Here is a 23206-nt window from a genome sequence, read left to right on the forward strand (position 1 = left end):
CATGGCCATTGGAACAAGTGGTTCTCATCTGCCCATTTCATCAAGGGAAGTCTTCACATGCATGGAGGTAGACATCCCCTAACTCATAGGTGGGTTTGAGACCTGTTGGTTACCTGCAACCTGGTTTAGCCCATCTACTGGGACAGTTTTACTGGGCTGTGGCCATTGCACTTGTTACAGCTTCTTGGAGTCACAGGTGAGAGTTGGATGAAAGGTGGACACCAAAGGTGGAGGAGCAGCCCTAAAGAGGGCTCAGTAAGCCCTCACATCAGAGGGATTAGTCCTTTCTGCACGCCTCATAAATCCCACCATCACTGATACTCTGAATTCCAAAGGGAGTTATTGTCTATAAATCAAATTTGGTAATTAGTATTGCTACATCTTACTGTTATTTTTCATTTTAATTTATGCATTTGTCCTGTGACCTCAAGTAGAGGATTAACTTCCTGAGGGGTCTTATGTCTCTTTCCTCTTTATGTCTCTAACACTTATATTGTTGGCACCCTGCACACAGTAGGTAATTAATAAATGTTTGCTGGTGATGTAGAGAGAGGGCCAGGAGCTTTCTTATTATCTCAGGTGGGTATAAAAACAGAATAGAAATTATGGAAACATTCTCTGACTCAGAGGGCACAGAGAAGACAAAAAACCTTCTCAGAGAATAGATTATAAAGCTTTAGAGCTGGAAGGGACATTAGAAATCATCTAGTCTAACCTTGTCTTTTAATTGATGACAAAACTGAAGTACAAGCTCAGGGGAGAAAAGGTCAATGACGGATGAACAGAAACTGTTCAAGAAGAAAGTAGGAGGGAGTGGATGGTAAATACAGAAATGGAGGGAATCTATATGCAATAATGTGTATTGTAGTTATCTGTATTTGTGCTTGTGCCCTCAAAGGTCTATACAATCTGTGAGGACACAACCCCCGCGCCCCCCAGGAGGTCCATGACTATAGAACTCTGATTATATCAATGTATTTCCTTCCTCCTCATGTATTTCCTTCCTCCTTCCCTTTTTTTCTTTAATTCTTTAAAAGTATATATCCTTTGTTACATGGTATAGCTCTTTGGAAAGTGATACAGGGTTGAATTTAGGCAATGGAAATAAAAACAGATGGAATAAAAACATAATTTTAAAAGAATAAAAATAAAAGATAAAAAAATAAAATCTGTGAGAATAAGGAATGTTGGTCCTGCATAATTTTCACATCTCCCTCCATTCCTCCTACAGTTTTATATGCACAATAGACATTTAGCAAATGTTTGTTGAATGAATGTGTAAAGTCTGACTGCCATAGATGAGGAAACTAGATGATGGACTTTTTCCTGATAATAAATACAATGGTAAATAGCCAAGGAAGAGGAATCTTATCTCTAGCCAGTTGGGGGATCTGATCAAATTTAAATTATTTCCTTTGATAGGAACAAAGTCCTAATCCTTTCTCCCAGGTATATTAGACTGTCTTCCCTCAAAGACTACATAGTTATTTGGGGGGATCTCCTTGATACAGACTGCTACAGCTCAAGTCATGCCATCTTTGGTCCAGCTTTCTGATAGCCTCTAGAGAAATAAAAAAGCCTACCCACAAGGAGTTGGTGCCCTTCAAATTTGGTAACTTTCAGGTCTTCAGAAACAGAAGTTCTCAGAAAGGCCTTGCTGAGAAAAAGAGTTTCTATATCAATTCTGGAGACCTGGAGGCCATGTTGATCCAAGCTAAGTACTGGAGAATTCTCACTGATTATCTTTTCTGTGCTATGGCTAAGTAAACTTCCATTTATCAACTAACATGCAACCTCAGCTAATAGGATTTGGCCTGAATCCACCCATACTCAACATCTTCTTATTCAGTTGATTCAATGGTGTCTGGCTCTTTGTAGCTCCATGGACCATACTATCCATGTTGTTTTCTTGGCAAAAACAAAGGGACCTGAATGATTGTTTCCTTCTCCAGTGGATTAAGGCAGAGGTTAAGAGACTTGTCAAAGGCCACTCAGCTAGTAAGTGTCTCAGGCGAGCTGGATTTGAATTTAGGTATTCCTGACTCCAGAGCCAGCACATTGTCCACTGGGCCATCCAGCTGCCCCAACTCAACATCTGCCTTACCTTACTTCTTGTATCTGTGGAATGGGAAGCATTTTTTAATCTTCCTACCTTAAAACGATATACACATGAATGGACATTCAATGTTACCACCAACGTGAATTCTGAAGAGGCAAGAATCTGTATAGTCTGGCCAAAACTTGACTTGAACAAAAACAGAAAGCAGACTTCAAAGAGATGGCTGGAATTGGTCATCCCTTGCTCCTGGCTGAGTTTCCAAAGTCACCATGATAGACAATCAGACATTGCAAAACAAAGTATAATTATTCATCTTGATGCTAGAGAATCTAGGATTGAATGCTATTTGCCATGCCAGGCTATTGGTACACTTAATGACATTTGGAAGGTTAGCATTAAGACAATTGCTCCTTTTATCCTGTCATCTCAGCAATTCCAACCCATTTTTTTAGAGCTGGCCCTGGAGTTTGGTTCTTCAGTACCAATACTCCGCCTCATTAAGCTGGACCTGATCTAATGAATTTGGTGGCACTGTAGACAATCAGTAGTTTAGTTTAATGGAAAAAGCATTCTCTTAAGAGTCAGGGGACTTGGATTTCTAAGTCCTTCCTCTGGCACATCCTTGTATAGCCATATATATTTCTGGGCATTATACCGGAGGCTATCCCATTGAAATTTCCTGTAGGCTCTTACCTGCTTGCCCATGGGATTGGGCATTGCACTGAATGTAAGTCTGGAGACTTGGCTCCACCATTCATCAGCTGTGTGATAATAGAAATAGATAATAGATAGAAAAAGGATAAAAAACAAGAAAACAAACCAAAATGTGGTGTGGTAGACACCATGCTGGGCACTGGGAATAGAAATGGGGGTGGGGGGGGTGGAGATGGTCCCTTCCCTCAAGGGTTCCTGCTAATGGGAGAAGACTAGGCACCAAAAACTGAGATGTAGTTGGGGACGAGGGGTGGAAATGTCCAGAGAATCTTCTGCAGAGCTGGAGATAAGTCTACACAATACTAGACAAATCACCAAGTGGCTTGGAGTCTTTGTGTTCTGACAGGTTTTCATACATAGGTAGCAACTTTCCCCATTGTCGGTTCAATATATCATGGGTTGGCAAAAGAAATTAAATGGGAATTTGGGGGGAGTTTTGCAGAAACTGCAGATGACACAGAAAAAGTTTAGAAATTAGAAATGCATGAAATATAGCTATGGAATTGTATAACATCAGCATATTTTATCTTTTAATACCCTAAATATGTACAATGTCCTTTTAAACATTTAAATAAGTAAAACGTTTGCAAAAAGAACCTAAGCAGACAACACACAAAGGCAAGAAATGCTAATATTGGCCTACCTATAGCCTATGACCAAATATTTAACCCAAATTATATAAGAAGGAATCATAAATACTCCTAAAGGAAAAAAGAAACAATTCAGACTCCTCTGGTATGAAGTGAGAGCCAAAAATACTTAGGTGGATTTTCTAGATTGCAGGGGGAAGTGGAGGGAGGTTTTCCTAACTACTGAGATGTAGATTGGAAGGGATATCTGTATTTTGCTATTATAGAAATGCAAATGGTTGGCACAGTGCTCAGTAAGTTGCTATGTCATTTCAGTTGTGTCAGACTTTTTTTTTTTAAAACCTTTACTTACTGTCTTAGAATTGATATTGATTCCAAGGCAGAAAAGGGGTCCAGGCTAGGCAATTGGGGTTAAGTGACTTGCCCAGGGTCATGCAGCTAGGAAGTATCTGAAGCCAAATTTGAGTCTAGGACTTCCCATCTCCAGGCTTGGCACTCTATCCACTATCTAGCTGACCCTTGTGCTTGACTCTTTGTGATCCCATTTTTGGGTTTTCTTGGCAAAAATACTAGTTTGGTTTACTAGTTTCTTCTTCAGTTCATTTTACAGATGAAGAAACTGAGGCAAACAGGCTTAAATGACTTGCCCAGCATCACACAGCTAGTAAGTGTCTAAGGACAGATTTGAATTCATGAAGATGAGTCTTCCTGACTCCAAGCCCAGTGCTCTGTCTGCTGCACTGCCTGAGTCAGGAAGAACTGAGCCCAAATCTTCTTCAGACACTTAATAACTGTGGGACTCTGAGTTCTTCACTTCATTGCTGTCTGTTTCAGTGTCTTCATCTGTAAAATAAAGAGATAATAATAGTATCCACCTCTCAGGGTTGCCATGAGGATAAAATGAGATTATACTTATATATAGTGGGCTGGTTCCTACATATAGTGTAGCTCCCAGGGAGGTAAAATAGACATCTCTAACCTCTTCTCTCCCTACTCTTCTTTCTCCAAGGGAGACTTTATTTTTTGCTGGGGGTGGTGGGAACAGGAGGTTAGGGGCCAAAAACTTAGTCTCTGTTTTCCTCAAAGAGAGATAGAATTATGTCTATGTCCCCTAAAAGATTGTTAGTCCAGGCTAGGGGACGTGGTTGTTGGGATCCCCATTTCATTATTTGATTGAGAGCTGGACCCAAGTTTGAGGTCCAAGACTCCATCCTTTTCCACACTAGGTGTCAGTTCCACCAGGAACACACAAAGCAGTTATCAAAGAAGCCCATTTATCTAGTCTGATAGAAAACCAATTCAGAGAAAATATACACCTGAAAATACATACCAGACAATATACAGTGAAGGCACTCTCTCTCACTGGGAGTGAGGTAACTCAGCTCAACCAAGAGAGTCCTACATGTCACCCAAGGAAAACTCCCCGAAAGTCTCTTGTTTGGCAAGCAGAGGACTGGGACATGACAGACATAGGAGCTGGGCGTAGACCAATTCCTCTTGTGTCCACTTCTTCCCAGAGTCTCTTCTAGTCACCAAAAGAGAGATTGGTATCTCCCATATTCTCTCTCAAAGGTGGAAGTAATTCTCTCTCTCTCTCTCTCTCTCTCTCTCTCTCTCTCTCTCTCTCTCTCTCTCTCTCTCTCTGTCTCTCTCCCTGTCTCTCTGAATGTTTCTCTCATCCCTCTTTCTCTCCCTCCCCTCCTTTCTGACTCTGTCTCTCTGTCTCTTTCTGTCTCTCTGTTTGTTTCTCCCTCTTTCTCTGTCTCTTCTGTCTCTCTGTCTCTGTCTTTCTCTTTATTGCTCTCCATGCCACCTCCTTGGTTTCCACTAATAAGGAGAAAGTTAATAACAATAAGCTTTAGAACTGGGGTTATATTTATAAAGTGTTATCTATTATTATAAAGGCTATTATTATCCATAAAATGAAGACGTTCTCAACTCATCTGTGCAGGAGAGGGATAGAGAGGGAAGGGAGGGTTTCTCAAGTGGATTTAGCCAGTACCATTAGGAGTAGAATAAAGGAAGTCTACTTTCTACAAATGGAGTGAGATCCCCCCTAGACCAGGAGAAAGGGATCCTATTTTTTAAACCTTTACCTTCCATCTTAGAATCAATACTGCTTATTGATTCCAAGGGAGAAGAGTGGTAAAGGCTAAGCAATGGGAGTTAAGTGACTTGCCCAGGGTCACAGAGTCAGGAAAAGTGTCTGTGGTCAGATTTGAATCCAGGACCTCCTGTCTCTAGGCCTGGTTCTCAATTCATAGAGCCACCCAGGGATCCCATTTTAAGAAGAGAGGTCATGTCTTTAAATTGTAGAAGACTATCCTATTCCCTCTGCTGTCCCCTCACAACACACACCTCCTTCCCTTCTTCAACCCAGACCCTACTGGGAAGGACCATGGGTGAAATTGAGATTTGGGCACCCTGTTTCTGTTGATTTTATTTACTTAAGAAGGAACCACAATGGCCTAGATATCCCTGAAAATCTCTTGAAGACTGATTTTTTCTTTATCTGACCTTTAGGGAAGATGGGGATAGGGAGTAGGTGGCATTCTAAGGTGGGGAGTTGATTGTGGACAAGTTGTTACCTTCCTGTCTTCTTTTCTCCCCCCTGTAACCCTTTTGTTGACCCACAATACACAGAAGTCTGATGTTCCTTTTTTTTCTGGGTGCCTGAATACATATTTTAACAAACCTTCATTTTCTGAATTGTGGGGTACTTCCAAGTTATTTCTTCATCCCTGCACTATTTCCTTATCCCAATTCAAACTTCTCATTCCTTTAGCATAGCTGCCATCTATATTTTGAGGTCAGCATTTCAATGAGACCAATAGCTCTCTTCAACTCATTCAGAATATGTGTGTATGGTCATATTTCATTTTTTTAATTTAAATTTAATTTAATTTTAAAAATTTTGTTCCATGGTTTCATGGTTTATATTCTCTCCCTCCCCTCTTCCCTCTCCATTCCCAGAGTTGACAAGCAATTCCCTGGGTTATACCTGTATCACTCAAATCTATTTCCATATTATTCATATTTGTGATAGAGCAATATTTTAAAACCCAAATCCCAAATCCTATACCCATAAAACAAGTAATAAATCATGTTTTCTTCTGGGTTTCTACTCCCACAGTTCTTTCTGTTGGTGTGGATGGCATTCTTTCTCATAAGCCCCTCAGAATTGTCCTGCATCATTGCATTGCTTTTAGTAGTATGCTCAGATTTTAGCTGGAGTTGGGGAATGGTTTTTTGGAATGAGGGCACCCCCTCTATTCCAGTGCCACTTCAAGAAGAGGAGAGAGATAATTTAGAATTAGTTGGGGCCTTCTTCTACCTTTCCCTTTCATGCTAAGGAGGGTGTGAGAGTGGGTTTATTTGGGGATAAGTTGGATGAGGCATGATTCCCCTTCCAAGTCAATCGCTAATAATCCTCTCTCTGAAGGCTGAGTGACTGGTCCACCTTAGTCTGATATGTCAACTGTTGCCAAGATGGACAAGTACTTTCAGTAGGCACTTCGAGAAGGAAAATGCTCCATCTTCAGCTTGGCACCAAGGCAACAAACATACTACTCATTCTGGAAGATATGATGTCTCTTTTTGGTAATGTTAAGATATGATGTCTCTTTTTGGTAATGTTAATAAAACTAAAAGATACCAAAAGATTTTAAATAAGATCTTATCCTTGGGAATGAATTCCCATGTGAGTAAAGGGAGCTGGTCTCGCAAGGTAGATAATCGTTTAGGGTGCAAAAAACAGGAGAGTATAACAAAACTCACTTTTATTTACTTATTTATTTTTAAGATCATTTCCTTTTTAGTAAAAGCACATATTTTTAATGACACCAAATTTGTTCTTCATTGCACATGTATATAAATCAGTTCACATGTATAGCTCTCACTTGTGGCTCCTAGTAGCTGCTAGCATGTGGCAGCGGCCACACCCTGGGCAAAGGCTTCGACAGGCTGGCTAAACCATGTGAGGGTAACCATTAGGTCGTCCCTGACCCCTGGTGAACCAGGGCTTTGCTCACCCAGCATGTGAAGACTGCTTCGGCAGAACAGATGGAAGAAACCAATAAGAAGGTTCAACGGCTGAGAGGGCGACGCAGCAAAGCACTGTGGAGTGCTCAGGGCATGTTGGAGCACAAAGGACAAAAGGGCCATCCAATGCAGCTGAGGAAGTCTCCAGATGTAACGACTTTTCGTGCCATTAGACCCAGGCTTCCAACGCCGAGAGAATGGGACTGTCTCTGTGCATCAACTTTTCCACTTAAATCTCCTTCACCCACAAGTGTCTTTGTGCACACTCATCTATACACCATAAATGAAAACGCACAAAGACAATCATCATCCTCAGTTACCGAGAGACTACTACTACTACTACATGTATAGACAGTTAATATGGAAAGCTTCAGTAGCATACTTTTCTGGTGATACAAAAATGAAGGAAAATAGACTCTTGTAAGGACTCTTCTCTTTGAATGATGCCCATACAAATGAGATAATAAATTGATTTCTGTAAATTATGCTTTGTTGTGATGAATATTGTGTTTACTGAAAGAAAAAACTGCAGTTAATAATAATAGCACTTATATAGTGCTATAGTTTTGTAAAAGGTTTTGCCTGATCTCTGATTTGATTCTAACAATTCCATGATGTATGATCTCCATTTTACAGATAAGGAAACTGAGGCTGAGGTTAAGTGACTTGCTGAGGGTTACATATCTAAGTAAGGAGTCAAGGCAGCATTTGTTTATTTATTTGTTTGTTTATTTTTTAAATCCTTACCATCTTGGAATCAATGCTGTGTATTGGTTCCAAGGCAGAAGAGGAGTAAGGGGTAGGCAATGGAGTTAAGTGACTTGCCCAGGGTCAAACAGCTAGGAAGTGTTCTGAGGTCAGATTTGAACCCAGGACCTCCCATCTCTAGATCTGGCTCTCAGTCCACTGAGCCAGCTGCCCAGCTGCCCAGCTGCCCCCCCCCGCCCCCCCCCCCCCACAAAAGGTATAGGATTTAAAATCAGGTTTTCCTGACTTTGTTTCTAACACTATTCCCTTTGCCAACTAGCGGTTCTAAACCTGGCTAAGTGAATTGCTTGTATGGTCCAATATAGACAAAATAATCGTTGATACTGCATTTTGAATGATGAATTTTGAATTCTGATGATGTAATCAATGGCTTTGTTGTTCTTTAAGCAAGAAAACTTGCCTAAGGTGCTGCCCCTTTCACACATGAATAGTTTGGTTGCTGAGAAGTGCAGGAAAAACCCAAACCAAACCCTTTTGTATGGAGAACTGATAAAATCAGTTTATGAAGAAAGTTTCTCAGATTAAATATTTGAGAGGAGACACCAGATATTCTGAGGACCAGAGAGAAAACAGCCAGTCAGATGACTGTATTAAGAAGATCTCTTTGAAGGTAAAGCAATGGCTTCCCTGGTCATAGCTGCAGGGCATTGTGCTCCATCAGCTTATTTGCATGTGACTATTTTTAGAGTTTTGAAGTTTATATCTGAAGAATTAGAAATCAAATAACTGTGGGCTGCAAGAAGATTATATAAGGATTCATAGATGACAAAAGTTACATTTGGGGAGTTTTGCCTCATAAGGTTATGGATGAGTCACTGAAAACTGGGAGGCTTTAATTTGAAGCTTTGGCAAATAAAAGAAGTCAGCATTAGAAGAAGACACCTAAAGAGCTAAACAGAGGAAGAAGTAACTAATATTCATACAGTATTTACTAGGTGCTAAGCACTTTAGAATTATCAACTCATTTTACTCTCACATCAATCCTGGGATGTAGGTGCTATGATTATCCCCATTTTACACATGAAAAAACTGAGGCAAACAGAGGTTAAAGTGACTTGGATAGCTAATAAATGTCTGAGGCTGAATCTGAACCTCAGGTTTTCCTGACTCCCTGCCTGATACTCTTATCTATCATGCCACTTAATAAGTGGAGCTCTGGAAGAACCTCAAGAAGGCAATGACAAAGATTGTTTACAGATGACAGAACACAAAATCTGACAAGAACTAAAGTGACAAGAAGACTTTGTAGCTGCTTTGCTAGGAGCCTGCTAACTGGAAGAGAAAGATTGCTTTGAGGCAGCTAGGTGGCTAGAGATAGGAGGTCCTGGGTTCAAATTTGACCCCAGACACTTTCCTGGGCAAGTCACTTAAACCTCATTGCTTAGCCCTTACTACTTTTCTGCCTTGGAACCAGTACACAGTGATGATTCTAAGATGGAAGGTAAGGGCTTGAAAAGGAAAAAAAGAAAGGTTGCTTTGATGATTGACTAGAGAAAAGATGGATTAACTGAGAGCTCTTCATCACTCTGCTATTTGGAGGAGAGCTGAATTCTGCTGAGGTGTACAGAAGTATTAGAGCCCCTGAGAGTGTACAGGCTTGGTCTCCAACACTTGCTCTAATTTGAGAGGAAGAAACATGAGGAAAGACAGGTTTTACATATATATGTTTTATATATAAATCTTATATTTATGCAATAATAATTATTCTAGAAATAAAATAAATTACTATTAACAATTAATATTTACTATATTAAACTCTTACCTTCTGTCTAGTATCAGTTCTAAGACAGAAGAGCAGCAAGAGCTGGGTAATTGGGGTTAAGTGACTTGCCCCCAATCCCACAGCTAAGAGGTCAAATTTGAACCCAGGTCTTTGCATGTTTTGCTTTAAGCTGTTCTTTACTGGGAAAAAAGGCTTAGAACTGATTGGATGAAGTAGAATTCCCTATTATTTTCAGAGCCAAAGAGCCCATCAGATCTCTGGCTTAAAGGAATGTTTTGTTCCTGAAAGAACTTAACGCTATTTCTTTAGTCTTTATCAAGGGGAAGGGGGGCTATAAGAGAAAACACTTCTCTTTTCTTCTTCATTGGTTTGAAAGCAGAAAAGGAGTGGTTCTGAGCCACAGGAGAGTGGTATGAACCAGAAAGATAAACTGCTTCATGGGTGGCAAACTGTTCTCAAAGGGACCAAAACTACCAAGGCTGATAATACAAAGTTGTGAGAAACTCAGCACACAGGTTTCCATCTTCTAGGTCTTTCTGTCAAGTTTTTGTCAGTGTATGTCCCCTCTCCCACAGATCGATGGGAAAATATGATCCAGATCCACAGGTAGTTGGGAGAGTTTTGGTCATTTCTACTTTTGCCTTCTCTTAAGTAACTGTGATATATTATCATTCTGACTTTTGCCTTCTGTTGAGTAAATGTTATTAATCAGTTGGTCAATAAATATTCATGAAGCACTTACTATGTGCCAGGCATTGTGCTAGGTACCAAGGGTGCAAAGAAAGGGAAAAGACAGTTCCAGCTTGATAGGAACTCCCAGTCTGATGGGGAAGAAAACATTCAAACAAGCTACACACAGGATAAAGTGGAGAGAAGCAACAGAGGAAGGAGAATTAACACTTTGTAGAAGCCTGTATTCCTGTAAAAGCAGGGAGGATTTCAGCTGGGACAGGAAGGAGCCCAGTGACTTGGGGAGCAGAGATGAGGCATGGAGGACAGAGAGGCCAGTGTGACTGGATCCCAGGTTTGTTGGGGAGGGATGATGCTAGCTGTAAGGTGCCTGGGGAGATAGTAACCAGGTTCTGGAGGACTCTCAACACTAGCTTATTATTGAATAGGAATTCAGTAGATTTGGAAAATACTAAAGACCAGTAGTATTATTGGTTTGCCTTCAGCCTGATTTAACTGTCATGGTGACTGATTTCATGTGAATGAGAAGCATATGGTAGGGGCTCCAGAGCTACAACGTTAAGCAGTAGAAGTAGATCCCTTGTGAAAGAGTAGTTAGTTGAGGTAGCACTGGGAAGTGCTTGTTACGATTACAAATCCTGGAGACTATATTAATTTACAATTATTTATTAGCAGAAGTTGGAGGGAGGAGAGAGAGAAATGGGGGCAAGGGGGAGATAGACAGAGAAAGAGAGAGAGAGAGAGAGAGAGAGAGAGAGAGAGAGAGAGAGAGAGAGAGAGAGAGAGAGAGAGAGAGAGAGAGAGAGAGAGAGAGAGAGAGAGAGAGAGAGATCACCTGGCCACTCTAAAAATACTCCAAGCTGAGTCTCCCTTCCTCACCTCCTGTTTCCTGCCACCACTGGAGCCCAAGAGGCAAGGCTTGTCCCTGCTAAGTAGTAAACACTCCAGAGAAGACAGAGTGAGTCCTGAGCCAGAGAGTGCCCAACACTGCCCCATCCCTTTTCTTATAAGGCCCATTCTCCTGTGTCTCTGATTGGCCAGGCTTAACTTCAGTCTGGGTCCCCAGTCTTGGAGTCCACATAGGTCCTCCATGAGGACTTCCTAAAGTCAGGACTTCAGGTAGCCACATGACAATTTAGCTAACCTCTCTCAGGAAGCCAGAGAGTCATGTGACCTCTTGTGTCCTGCCTAAGGTGGAATAAGGAGTTATAATTTATATTTCATTCACACAGTGTTCAGCTCCACTTTGAGGAAAAACCAAACCAAATCCCAGACTTGACAATAGGAGGACAAGTTAGATAGAAAGTCAACACAGGCAGAGGGAGGTTAAGGTACAGATGCTTTGCCAGATGCTTTGTAATCACTATAAAAGTCCCTATTTATTAGTAACTATCATTTTTTTAAACCCTTACCTTCCAACTTAGAAACAACACTGTAAAATTGGTTCCAAAGCAGAAGAGTGGTAAGGTCTAGGCAATAAGGGTTGTGACTTGTCCAGAGTCACACAGCTAGGAAGTGTCTGAGGTCAAATTTGAACCCAGGACCTCCCATCTTTAAACCTGACTCTCAGTTCATTAAGTCATCTAGCTACCTCTATAACTATCATTTTTGTAGTGTTGTTACTACTACTCCTTTAAATTGAAATAACCTTTTCTTTTAGTAGGTAAAATTTTGTTCATACTTTCTTTGGAGTTGGGAAAAGAATGGAATATCCAAATATTCCACTTTGTTGTTCATTTGTTTCAGTCAAGTCCAACTCTTTGTGATCTCATTTCAGGTTTTCCTGGAAAAATACTAATTTCAGTTTGCCACCTCCTTTGGCTCATTTCACAGATGAGAAAACTGAGGCAACCAGGGTTAAGTGACTTGTCCAGGGTCACACAAGTAGTAAGTATTTGAATCAGAATTTGAAGTCAAGTCTTCCTGACTCCAAGCCCAGCACTCCATCCCCTGTACCTCCAAGCTTTCCTATGGAACATTCTCTCAGTATCCTGTAGGAAATACTAATGGCTTGGCTATCTGTGTCAAATACACCTAGATTGTGTTTAACTTCTGTTGAAAAACCAGGAAAATTCGGCTACTTGGATTCTTTCAGGCTATAAACTGAGGGGTCTTTTAGTTCACCCTCTCTCTACCTTCTTCTTAGGTTTCTCATGAATTTGTTGCCACAATTTCCTGTTCATTTCATGGTCTTTTTAGTTTATTGAGATTGAGAGAGAGAGAGAGAGAGAGAGAGAGAGAGAGAGAGAGAGAGAGAGAGAGAGGGAAAAGACCATAGAAATTGGCCCAACCCCCTCAATGAAGAAATAATAAGAGCATTAAAATCCAGGGAGGATTTGGACTTCCGATTTAAAAAATCAGAGGGGGTGGTCTACTAATTTGGAGCATCTTTCCCCTCTGCAATGTTGGCAAATGACCCTTCTCTCTTCTCCTTATTCATTACTGTCCATGTCCCATTTGTGTCTCACATCGGTAATGCACTCCCTCCTCACCTTTGTCTCCCAGAAATCTCTCCCTTTCAAGCTCAGTTCCAGCATGGTGTTGACTAATGGCATTCTTCTTGGAAATGACTTTGTATTTACTTCTTTGTAGTTATCTTCCTTTTATTTATTCTGTATGTACTTATTAAACAAGGGGCAGCTAGGTGGCAGAGTGGAGAGAGTGCCAGGCCTGGAATCAGGAAGACCCGAGTTCAAATTTAACCTCAGACACTAGATTTGTGACTCTAGACAAGTCATGTAACCCCATTTGCCTTCGTTTCCTCATCTGTAAAATAAGCTGTAGAAGAAAGAGCAAACTTCTTCAGTATCTTTGCCAAGAAAATCCCAAATGGGGCCAGGAAGAATTGGAGACAACTGAACAACATAACAACTTATAAAAATGTGGTAGTTTCCTTCTTAGTAGGGATTATTTCATTCCTTGTCTTTGTGCCTCTAGTGCCTAGCACAGTGTCTGGCATATAATGGGTATTTAATAAATACTTATTGATCCATTGATAAAGGAATAATTTTTGAACGATTCTAAGGATTAGAATGGCAGAGTTTCTTTTTAAACCCCTACTTTCTGTTTTAGTAACAAGACAGAAAGGCAAGGGCTAGGCAGAGAGAGTTAAGTGGCTTGGACAGTCACACAGTTTAGAAGTATTTGAGATTACATTTGAATCCAGATCCTCTTAACTCCAGACCTGGTACTCTATCCACATCCTGCCCCCAAATGACCGAATTTTGGAGCTGGAAGAGACTTTTAAAATAATCTAGGCTAATCCCCTCATTTTAAAATTGGTGAAATGAGGGAGGTGACAGTTTCCTAATTATTTCAATCCTCATTGATTTCCCTTCACTCTGAATCATTAAAGCCTTTTTATTATTATTGTGACCACAAAGTTTTTCATTATCTTGGATTGTTTATAATTGTTTAATGTGTTGCTTTCTTAGGTAAAATGCAAATTTTGCGAGGTTTTGTACATACTCAACACACAGTAGGTGCTTGACAACTTTCTGCTCAAAGATTGATGTAACTATTCCTGCTTCATCTAGAGTAAGAGAAGCAGGAGTCTCCCAAAGTCTAGAGGGCTCTTGGACCTCATCGGACTTTCCCCGGGGTGGACTTCATAATTCTGACTGCACATTGCTCCCTCTCCTCCACCATACTCTCCTAGGGGGTCTCTGGACTACATTAAACCAGGGCTTGAAGCATTCTCAGCCTGGAAATGTCTTACAGCTAGAACAGAACTGTCTTAGAATGAAAGCAGGAGGCAATCTTTTGGTTTTAGGTACCTGGTTAACAATGAGAACATTCATGGCATAGCCGGAATTCTCGGTTGCATTTGACCCCATCGACCTGCCTCGCTTCCCAGAAATGGGAGATTGAAGTGTGAGGGTGTCATCCTGAATTTGACCTGCTGCGCATTAAACCCTACACCAACGGGGAGGGATTTATTTGTGCAACAAAAGTTTCCAAACTCTGGCTTCCCTTGTCCCTTTCTGGGGATAAACCCGATCCTCACCAAGGGGCAGTGTAGAGGGCACTACTGTGGCCAACGCGTATATAGGACTAAGCGTTAAGGGTTAAGTCTTTACCTAGTTCCCTCTTCAGACTTGTTTACTCTCCTCTAAGAAACAAGGCTCACCTTTTCAGAAGGGAGCAGAGACCAGAGGAGAGGGGGGCACCTAGAGGAAAATCAGAAAAAGTAAGCCTCTTAAACCACACCCACCAGAGTGCTAGGCATCTTATTCAGCCTGCGGCCCCTTCCGCGCCCCACCACCCCCAATAATCTTGCAAGTAAGGGCACCCAGGTTCCTACTTTCCTTGTCCTAAAGGACTACCTACCCACCAAGAGCCTGGATTGTAGGGGGAATCTGGGCGGGGACTTGGAATCCATTTGTGTGTTGGGGATTTTGGTGGATTACAGATTTTCTCAACCAAAAGGGAGATTCCCCTTCCTCTTCGTGCATTTCTAGAATTCGGTTGTTAACCGGGAGGGAGGTTGAAAGACTTTGAGGAGAGAAAGGGAGGAAATGCAATAGTTTCCCTTTTGCAATTTCCCCCTTCCCAATCCTGGAAAATAGAGGGGTTTAGGGTTTTTTTTTGGGGGGGAGGGGAAAAGAACTTTCTGATTTTTAAGATTCTTTCTTTTTCGTCCCATCTAGCCCCGCTCTCTCGTTCTCTGACCCCCACGCTAGGGCAGGGACAGCCCCGAGGCGCAGTAGAGGGTCGCGGGAGCCGCAGGGTTAAGCTCGAGGAATGCGGCGGCGAGGAATGTGCATGCAGATGAGCAGAGGGGAGGGCAGGGGGCGGGGCTGCGACCCAGAGGGGCGGAGCGGGATGCTAATATTATGCAAATGAGCAGAATCCTCTGCCCCTGTCGCCGCGAAGACGCTTCTTTACCCGGATCCTAGCCCAGACGGCGGCGAGTCGGGCGGCCCGCGGGGGGACCGGGAGGAGGAGGAGGAGAAGGAGGAGGAAGGGGCGGAGGCAACGGCGAAGAGGAGGGGGGATAATACTAATCAGTCTCCTACTCCGAAGCAGACATGGTGGACTGATCCCAAGCAGGGCAGGGAGCAGGATTTCCTGAACGCTCCCCCCTACCCTCAGCCCACGAGTTGGGTTCCCTACTCCCGTGCACCCCGCCCCTCCCGTGCACCCCGCCCCTCCTGTGCACCCCGCCCCCTGCCCCCCGCCCCCTGCCCCTCCCCGAACCGTGCAGGGTTGTGGGGTGCTAAGCCCGCTGCCCGCGGGGCTCCCGGGGCCGGGCCATCTTTGCCTTCCCGCCCGGTGCCCCCTTCCGGCTCCCTATGGAGGAGCTGTACACCCGGGGGGCCGCCGACGACCATGCCTAGGAAAGCTGGGAATGGACAGCTGCCGCTCCCCCAGGGCTGGGAGGAGGCCAGGGACTACGACGGCAAGGTCTTCTACATCGACCACAACACCAAGAAGACCAGCTGGATCGACCCCCGGGACAGGTGGGGGGCGCGTGGGGAGTAGGGGCCAGGAAAACCCCTTCCCTCTCTCTCATCCTTCCCCAGGCCAACCTGCTGGCGGCGAGGTGGGGGGTGGGGGTGGGGGTCTGGGAGGCGTGAATTGTCTGCGGGCTGCGGCCGCAGCAGCGGCGGCGGCGTTTGTTGTCCGGGAGACCGGGCAGAAGCGGCTGCTGCCTTGTGCGGGGCGAGGTGCAGCGGGAGCCCGAGGGAACTGCTGGGAGGCAGAGGGTGGGTTTGAATCTGAGGGAAAGCCGGCGCTGGGGAAGCTTGTCGCATCCTCGGCTCTTAGGACAAGCAGCCTGGTGGAGGGATGAGCAACTCGGATAGCCCTCTCTCCCTTGCCAGGGCCTCTCTTCCCACTCACTTAACCGGGAGTGGAGGTTGGGGGCGGGGGTGACAGGGACGACGGACCTTAATGCCCTCCTTGGTGCAAAAAGGACGATCTGAAGCAGTCTCTCGTAGGCCGTCCTGGACAGCCAGCTAGCCCTTCATTTAACCTGTCTCCTCTTGGACCAAAGGCTCTCAGAGTTGGATGGAACTCCCCGAGTGCGGAGAGAGATGTCAGGCTGGGGTTTCTTGCCCTCCTCCTCCCTTGAGCTCCAAACAGTCACAAAGAGACTAAGAGCCTGGGTGGGGGACAGAAGGCCGTTTCAGAGGAGGCTTTGCTTTCCAAAACAAAAGGCTTGAAGTGGGGGTATGGGAAGCTGAGTTACCCAGGCTACCTGTAGACTTCTCTGTCAGTAGTACTTCCTAACCATCAGCCCCTTCCCAAAATTTATACAATGAAGGGAGCCCAAGCCCATCCCTTAGAAATTAGACTTTGGCAGTGAGTCTGCAGGACAGATTAAGCCTAGGAAGGTGGGTGTACATCCTTCGAAAAGAGTGTAATGTATACAGGTCAATAGCTGGCTTGACTTGCATTACCTTCCCATTTTTGGAAATATAAACTCCATGCTTCATTACCTTATAGTAAGAAGCTTTTACTTTGAGACCTTGAACTGGGCAGTTTCTTTATCTTTTAGATCTTGAAATCATTCTTATTTAGCCAGGGTGACTGAAGGAGACCTGTTGGTCTATTAGGCTTAGGGGACCTAAAATAACGTCTTCTAGCCACCACTCCAGACCTTGGGAAAGCTTCTGCTTTTTTCTTTGCCTGTAGATATAAAAGAGAAACAATATAGGTGGATAATTTTGTATGTATCTATAATGTTTATAAATATATATAATGATATTTAGTGTTCACATTTTGCATCTCTGTTTCTTTCCCCTTTTTTTTTAATTTTTAAGAGTAAGTTGGTTATTATTAAAGGACTCTTTTGTCCATTGTAATAAAAATTATAAAACAGTAATCAGGAATAACTCAGCCCTTTTGGACTTTTACCTCTTCCTGAAATTTCTTCCTTAGTTATTTATGGAATGTGGTCAAAGAAGTTAATAACCAGACTCTTTAAATTGCTTCCCCTTCTAAAGTCCCTTCTTTAAGAGCTGAAGTAGAAACAGTCCCAGAATGTAGTTGCTATTATCCTTCATACTGTAATTTACCTCAGCCTCTCATTTATTACTCGTGAAGGCTATTAAAAGTGGTTATAAGAAAGTTATAAATGACATTATAAATGCATGGAACAATCCATGTTAAATTATCCATGAAGGTATCAGCTTAGGTTTCCCTGCTGAAAATTAGAAAAGGTCCTTGGGTAGGACCACAGTCTTGTCAGAATTCTGCCTGCCTCTTGCATAGTGAAAGTTTTGACAAACATCACATCTTCTACAGGTCTCCCCAGGCATAGTAGGTATTGCCATAAACTTAACACTGTAAACCTGTCATTTGACTTACTCCATTGCACTTTGAAACTACTTAACAGATAGTAAATGTCAGCACTAATGTTATGCATGGAACTTCGTCATTGATGCACCTGTTTAAATATTTGCCTTAGACATTTGTGGGGTAGTTATTGCTTTTCTAATACTTGTAATTGTGGGTTATCGAAATTTCAGTAAATTCTTGAAATATTTGGATGTTTGAAGTCCCACTCCACTTCAGTTTGCTCTTTAGATTTTATCTTTTTCTTTGTATTTACAAAAAAAATCACCAGAAAATGTAATGCCTCAGTAAAGCAAATAGAAAGTGAAATATAATTATATGGTTAGGCTTATCTGTATCAATGCTTCTTAAACAAACTAAACATGTGTTATTTTAAATTGTTACTGGATCAGCAATTATCATGTATTTTATTGTCAGGGAAATAGGTAAACAATGTATCTTTTTGTCTGAGGTGACTAAAAGCCAAAAAGCAGGTCCATATTATTTTAGTATCATGATGCTCTGGGGATGTTGGACAGATATGACTACTTTACAAGTACTTTTTGCTCTGTGAATATTAGGATTTTTTTTTAAGTTCTTTTCTGAGGTGAGATCAACACTGACATAACTTTAATTCCTGATTTGTGTTTCTCTTTCAGAATAACTAACAGAGTGTCATTTTTGCTTAAACAGTGTAAGAGGTGGCATTTATTGTAACTATCCTGTTAAGTGGCAAGCATCCTTAAAGTGCCTAGTATGTCCCAGGCACTGTGCTAGGTCTAAGGTATACAGATATTAAAATAAGACACTTTCTCAGTTCTACAGGGATTGGGGTAGTAAATAAACACAATAAACATCTTTACGATCAGTACATGGTCGGGAAGGAAATCAGAAAAGGCCCTTAAGTATCTCTTGATTTGACCTTTAAAGGGAGCCAGAAGTTCCTATGGGCAGATAGGAAAAATGTAATCATTCTAATGATGGCAATGGGGGACATCCTATATGTCCTTAGAGTAACAATGAATAGGGCACTCCACTTAATAGTTTATGTATTGGCTTAAATATTGTTTATTGTACATTACATTTAAATGACACATGCTTCTAAATATTTTGAGCTATTCTTATAGAATAGGAACATTCTATATGAGACATGTATCCTAACTGATTTAGCCATTTCCCAATTGATAAAGACATCTATTTTATTTCCATTTGCTGCCAAAAAAAAGTGCTAGGTACAGTGGATGCAGCGCAAGTCTGGAGTCAAGAAGACTTCTCTTCCTGAATTCAAATCTGGCTTTAGATACTTCCTATAAGTACGACCCTCACTTAACCCTATTTGTCTCAGTTTCCTCATCTGTGAAATGAGGTGGAGAAGGAAATGGGCAACTATTCCAATTTCTTTGTGAAGAAAACCCTAAGAAAGAGTTGTATAGAGTCAGATATGACAAAAATTAATATTTCATTGTATGTGGAGCCTTTTTTCCCCCTATTGACTTTCTAGGGTATATTCTAAGTGGCTGAACTTCTGGGTCAGAAGTTATGGACACTCAGCCTACTTTATTCGCATGATTGCAAATTGTGTTCTAGAATGATTTTACTATTCACAGTTCCACCAATGGTCATGATCTTTCAGTTAGCTTGCTTCACCTCATCAACAAAAAGAATGAAGAGTATAGGAAAGCTTTGTCAGAAATTTTCTGTCAATGTTTCTGATCATGAGGTAGAGAGGTTTCATATAAAAAGCAGTAACTTTCGGTAGTGAGGCCTGAACCAGATTAAAAATGTAGAACCTATCTGATTTTAGTGGGAAAGATGTTAATACAAAATGAAACGTGTGGTTTTCCAACTCAATATGGGCTCCTAGGCTGTAAGGATCCATATGTAAGGTTTAGTGGCCTCTGTTTCTGTTTGAACTAAACACCACTAATTTAATATCCTGTTTTTGCAAGGGGAATTTTATTGTAACAAGTGTATTCAGTGGGAAACTATTATTGAGTGATACTTTTTTGTAGACTCTTATTGAGCACTGGGTGCTAGAGATATAAAGATAAAAATTAAAGTCCCCGCCCTCGAGGTGCTTATATTTTACTGGGAGAAAACCACCTGGCCAGAGATAAGTATATATAAGAGATATACAGAGTGAAACATGAGTCACTTCTTATTTATAGTCCAGTGTACTCCTTAGATAGTAAGACCCACAGATCAAAATTTTGAGAATTAGTATGAAAATAGATCTCAAACTCTGCTGAATAACAGTAATGATCATGACTGCTACCACAAAGAACCAAATTCCAGAAATCCAAAACCTATTTAGCAGTGTTCACGAAAGCCTTAAAAAACTTTGACAAAACTGCAGTTCTCATACTTCTCTTTGGATTGGCAGAGGATTGTAGGTCACTTGCTGCCATGTTTCCAGGTACAACATCATTGGGATGAGCATGAGGAAAGGCAGAAGGTAGTACCTGAGATGTACTTTGAAAGAGGCTAGGGATTCTCTGAGGAGCAAATGAGGATGGGGATTGTTCCAGGACCTGGGGGTAAGGCTGAGGCAAAGGCCTGGAGATGAAATGTCTTGTACAGGAAATAGCCAGGTTAGTTTGGCTGAAAAGTCAAGAGTTTACAATAAATTTGGTAGATAAATTGGATCTAGATTGTGTAAGAACATTAAATGTCCGACAAAAGTTTATATTATGACCTAATGACAATAGAGAACAATGGTAACTTCTTAAGCAAAAAGTGAGTTAGTGACACTTGGGTTTTGAGAATATCAGTTTGATAACTATGGAGAAGATAGATTGCAGAGAAGTGAGGCTAGGAGCAAGGGGGCAGGATTAAGAAACTATTGTATTAATAATGCAGGCAGTGTTCCACTGGGGATATTTGTAAGCCCTTTTGAATCTGATGGCTTCAGTCTAAATCTTTGGTAGTTTAAAAACTTTTTATTGAATAAAAATGAATTTAAAATGTTTTGGAGTCAATGCATACCCTCTTTGCCCAATCATAATTTTCCTTCAACACTGACCCATGTATCACTTCTTATATTCCTTTCAGTTTAGATTGTTTGAGTCTTATGATTGCTTTGAGATTGTGAATTGGAACTGAACTGATTCTAGACAGTAAGGTTTTTGTTTTTGTTTTTGTTTTCTCCTGAAGGAATAATGGTACAATTCTTTTGTTTTTGTTCAGAATGGAAGTCATAACCTTCTCTAGTTTACCTTCATTTTAAATACTGTTGTTCAGTCCTTTTTAAGTTATATCTGGCTCTGTGACCCTACTTGGGTGTTTTTTTTTTTTTTGGCAAAGAAACTAGAATTGTTTGCTACTTCCTTTTCTAGTTTGTTTTCTAGATGAGGAAACTGAGGCAGAGTTAAGTGACTTGTCTAGCCAACACAGCTAGTGCCTTGAGGCTGGATTTGAATTCATGGAGATGAGTCTTCTTGATTCTAAGCTCACTGCTCCACCTACTTGCTAAGTACTATTCAGTGGCAACAATTTTTACTATTTATAAAATCTGCTCTTCATTATAGAAAATGACTTCATATAGATTCATATAGATGATATAGTGGGATATTTGGTTTTCTCATTCTCCCTGTGGCTTATAGATAGGGATTTAAACATTGAGAGAATCCATTTGCTAGCTTGTGGTGCTGTAGTTTTGTCATTATGCTGAGGCTTAGGTGAATCAGGGTCCAAGAGCCATAGATTGCTGAGGGGACAGGTTGGTTGTCAAAAGCATTTACTGGTATTACCAGATACTGAACCAGTTTATGTAAACCTAATCCCTGGAATCACTCCAAGTAATTTTATATATAGTATTCAAATTATGCCAATAAGACCATCCTTTAGCCCTTTGGTTTGGGCTTTCAATAAGTAGGGAAAATTTGATTCACCGATATTATTAAAAAAGAAAAATGAAGCAGTATATTTTTGGCATCAGATGGGACCATGTCAAATGTGTGAGTTACTTAAGAAAATAAAAATGACTATGATCAGATTCTAGAGAATAATTCCATTATTCAAAATATTTAGATGACAAAAATTCATTGCCGATGTATTTGTATGATTATAGTATTTGGAATGGGTAAACTCATTCAAAGTTTTATAACACTATATGTGGTTATAATTCACAATTCTCATTTTTTACTTTTTTATACATCCTTTAAAAATTTTTTAGAACTCATTTAAAAACAAAAACAGAATACAATTTTCTGTGAAGCATGAGGAGACTGATTTCTTGACATTTAATATTTTATTGGAATTGCTTTAATACACTAATATCCCATTATTTGGCTTTTAATTTTAGATTAAAAACCTGAAATTACATCGTTGTGATTTACTCTTTTACTTTTGATTCTTTAAAACTTCAATTTGATGAATTTGTAAAGTTCTTATTACTTTCAGAGAGATATGATTTTATCAAAGTGAAATACTATGCAGATCAAAACCCCTCTAGCTTTTCATTGGATTTCATTGGTGTGGCCAAAATGTTAATGGCCATTGATACTGCCGATGAACTTTTTTTGCAATTGACAAGGAAGTTAAATGTCTGATGCATAATGTTCAGTGCTAGGAGTTGTTTTAAAAATTAAATGAATTAATGATGAAATGATTTTAGATGCTAGTTCTTTATCTCCTTACTATGAAAAATGAGCACAGGATTTGAAGATCATGGTTCAAATTCGAACTCTTACCATTGTTGGTTGTTTGGTTGGCTAGTTATCATTGCCCTGTACCAAAATGACCTCACTGGGTGATATCTTTTGACTTGAACATAAATCAGATTGAAGTGAGGCAGTTTCACAAAGTTATTTATCTCAATTCCTGTTCCAGAGTCATTGAAGTCCAGTGGCAATAGAGAAGTCAAGAACTGGTGATAGCTCTTACTGTATGACCATGGGCAAGTCCATTGTAATTTTCCAGAGTCTGTTTCCTCATAATATTCTCATGAGTTAGGCATTGCAAGTATTATTTCTATTTTATAGTTGAGGAAACATAAATCCTCTATGTAAATCCAGATTTTTTTTTTTTGTGGTCAAAATACAGGTTTGGAAAGAATATCTTTATATCAAAAGGATGTTGCCAATGTGAGGAAATTAATGATTTTTTTACTTTTCTGAGACTAAAAGGAGCTGTGATACATGATGATAGCACTTGATGACATTTGTTCTATTTTGAGTTGGAATAGTACATCTGTTCAGTAGGAGAAATGGCCTTGGAAGTATACAAGATTGGGATGCTATTGCTTGTGAGTGACCTTTGGTATATGTCTAATAATTATTATTAAAGGTAGACATTAATTATTAAATTAAATTAGTGTATTATTAAAGTATAGAAAAGACA

The 23206-nt window shown here is 40.9% G+C and overlaps 1 protein-coding gene across 2 annotated transcripts in view; it reads left to right on the forward strand.

The window, feature by feature from the left end:
• Window positions 1–15448: 15448 nt before the first annotated feature.
• The window catches only part of WWC2 (WW and C2 domain containing 2), a 253145-nt gene continuing 245387 nt past the window's right edge, over window positions 15449–23206 (forward strand). Inside the window, exon 1 of one of the 2 annotated variants that reach the window (XM_007496082.3) lies at window positions 15449–16047. In XM_007496082.3, the coding sequence (XP_007496144.1) occupies window positions 15917–16047 (131 nt within the window). In that variant the 5' untranslated portion in view covers window positions 15449–15916. The remainder of the gene's footprint in view (window positions 16048–23206) is intronic. The other variant, XM_001364404.4, reaches the window with a different exon arrangement.

Source organism: Monodelphis domestica, chromosome 6, assembly GCF_027887165.1.
Source record: "Monodelphis domestica isolate mMonDom1 chromosome 6, mMonDom1.pri, whole genome shotgun sequence".
Lineage (NCBI taxonomy): Eukaryota > Metazoa > Chordata > Mammalia > Didelphimorphia > Didelphidae > Monodelphis > Monodelphis domestica.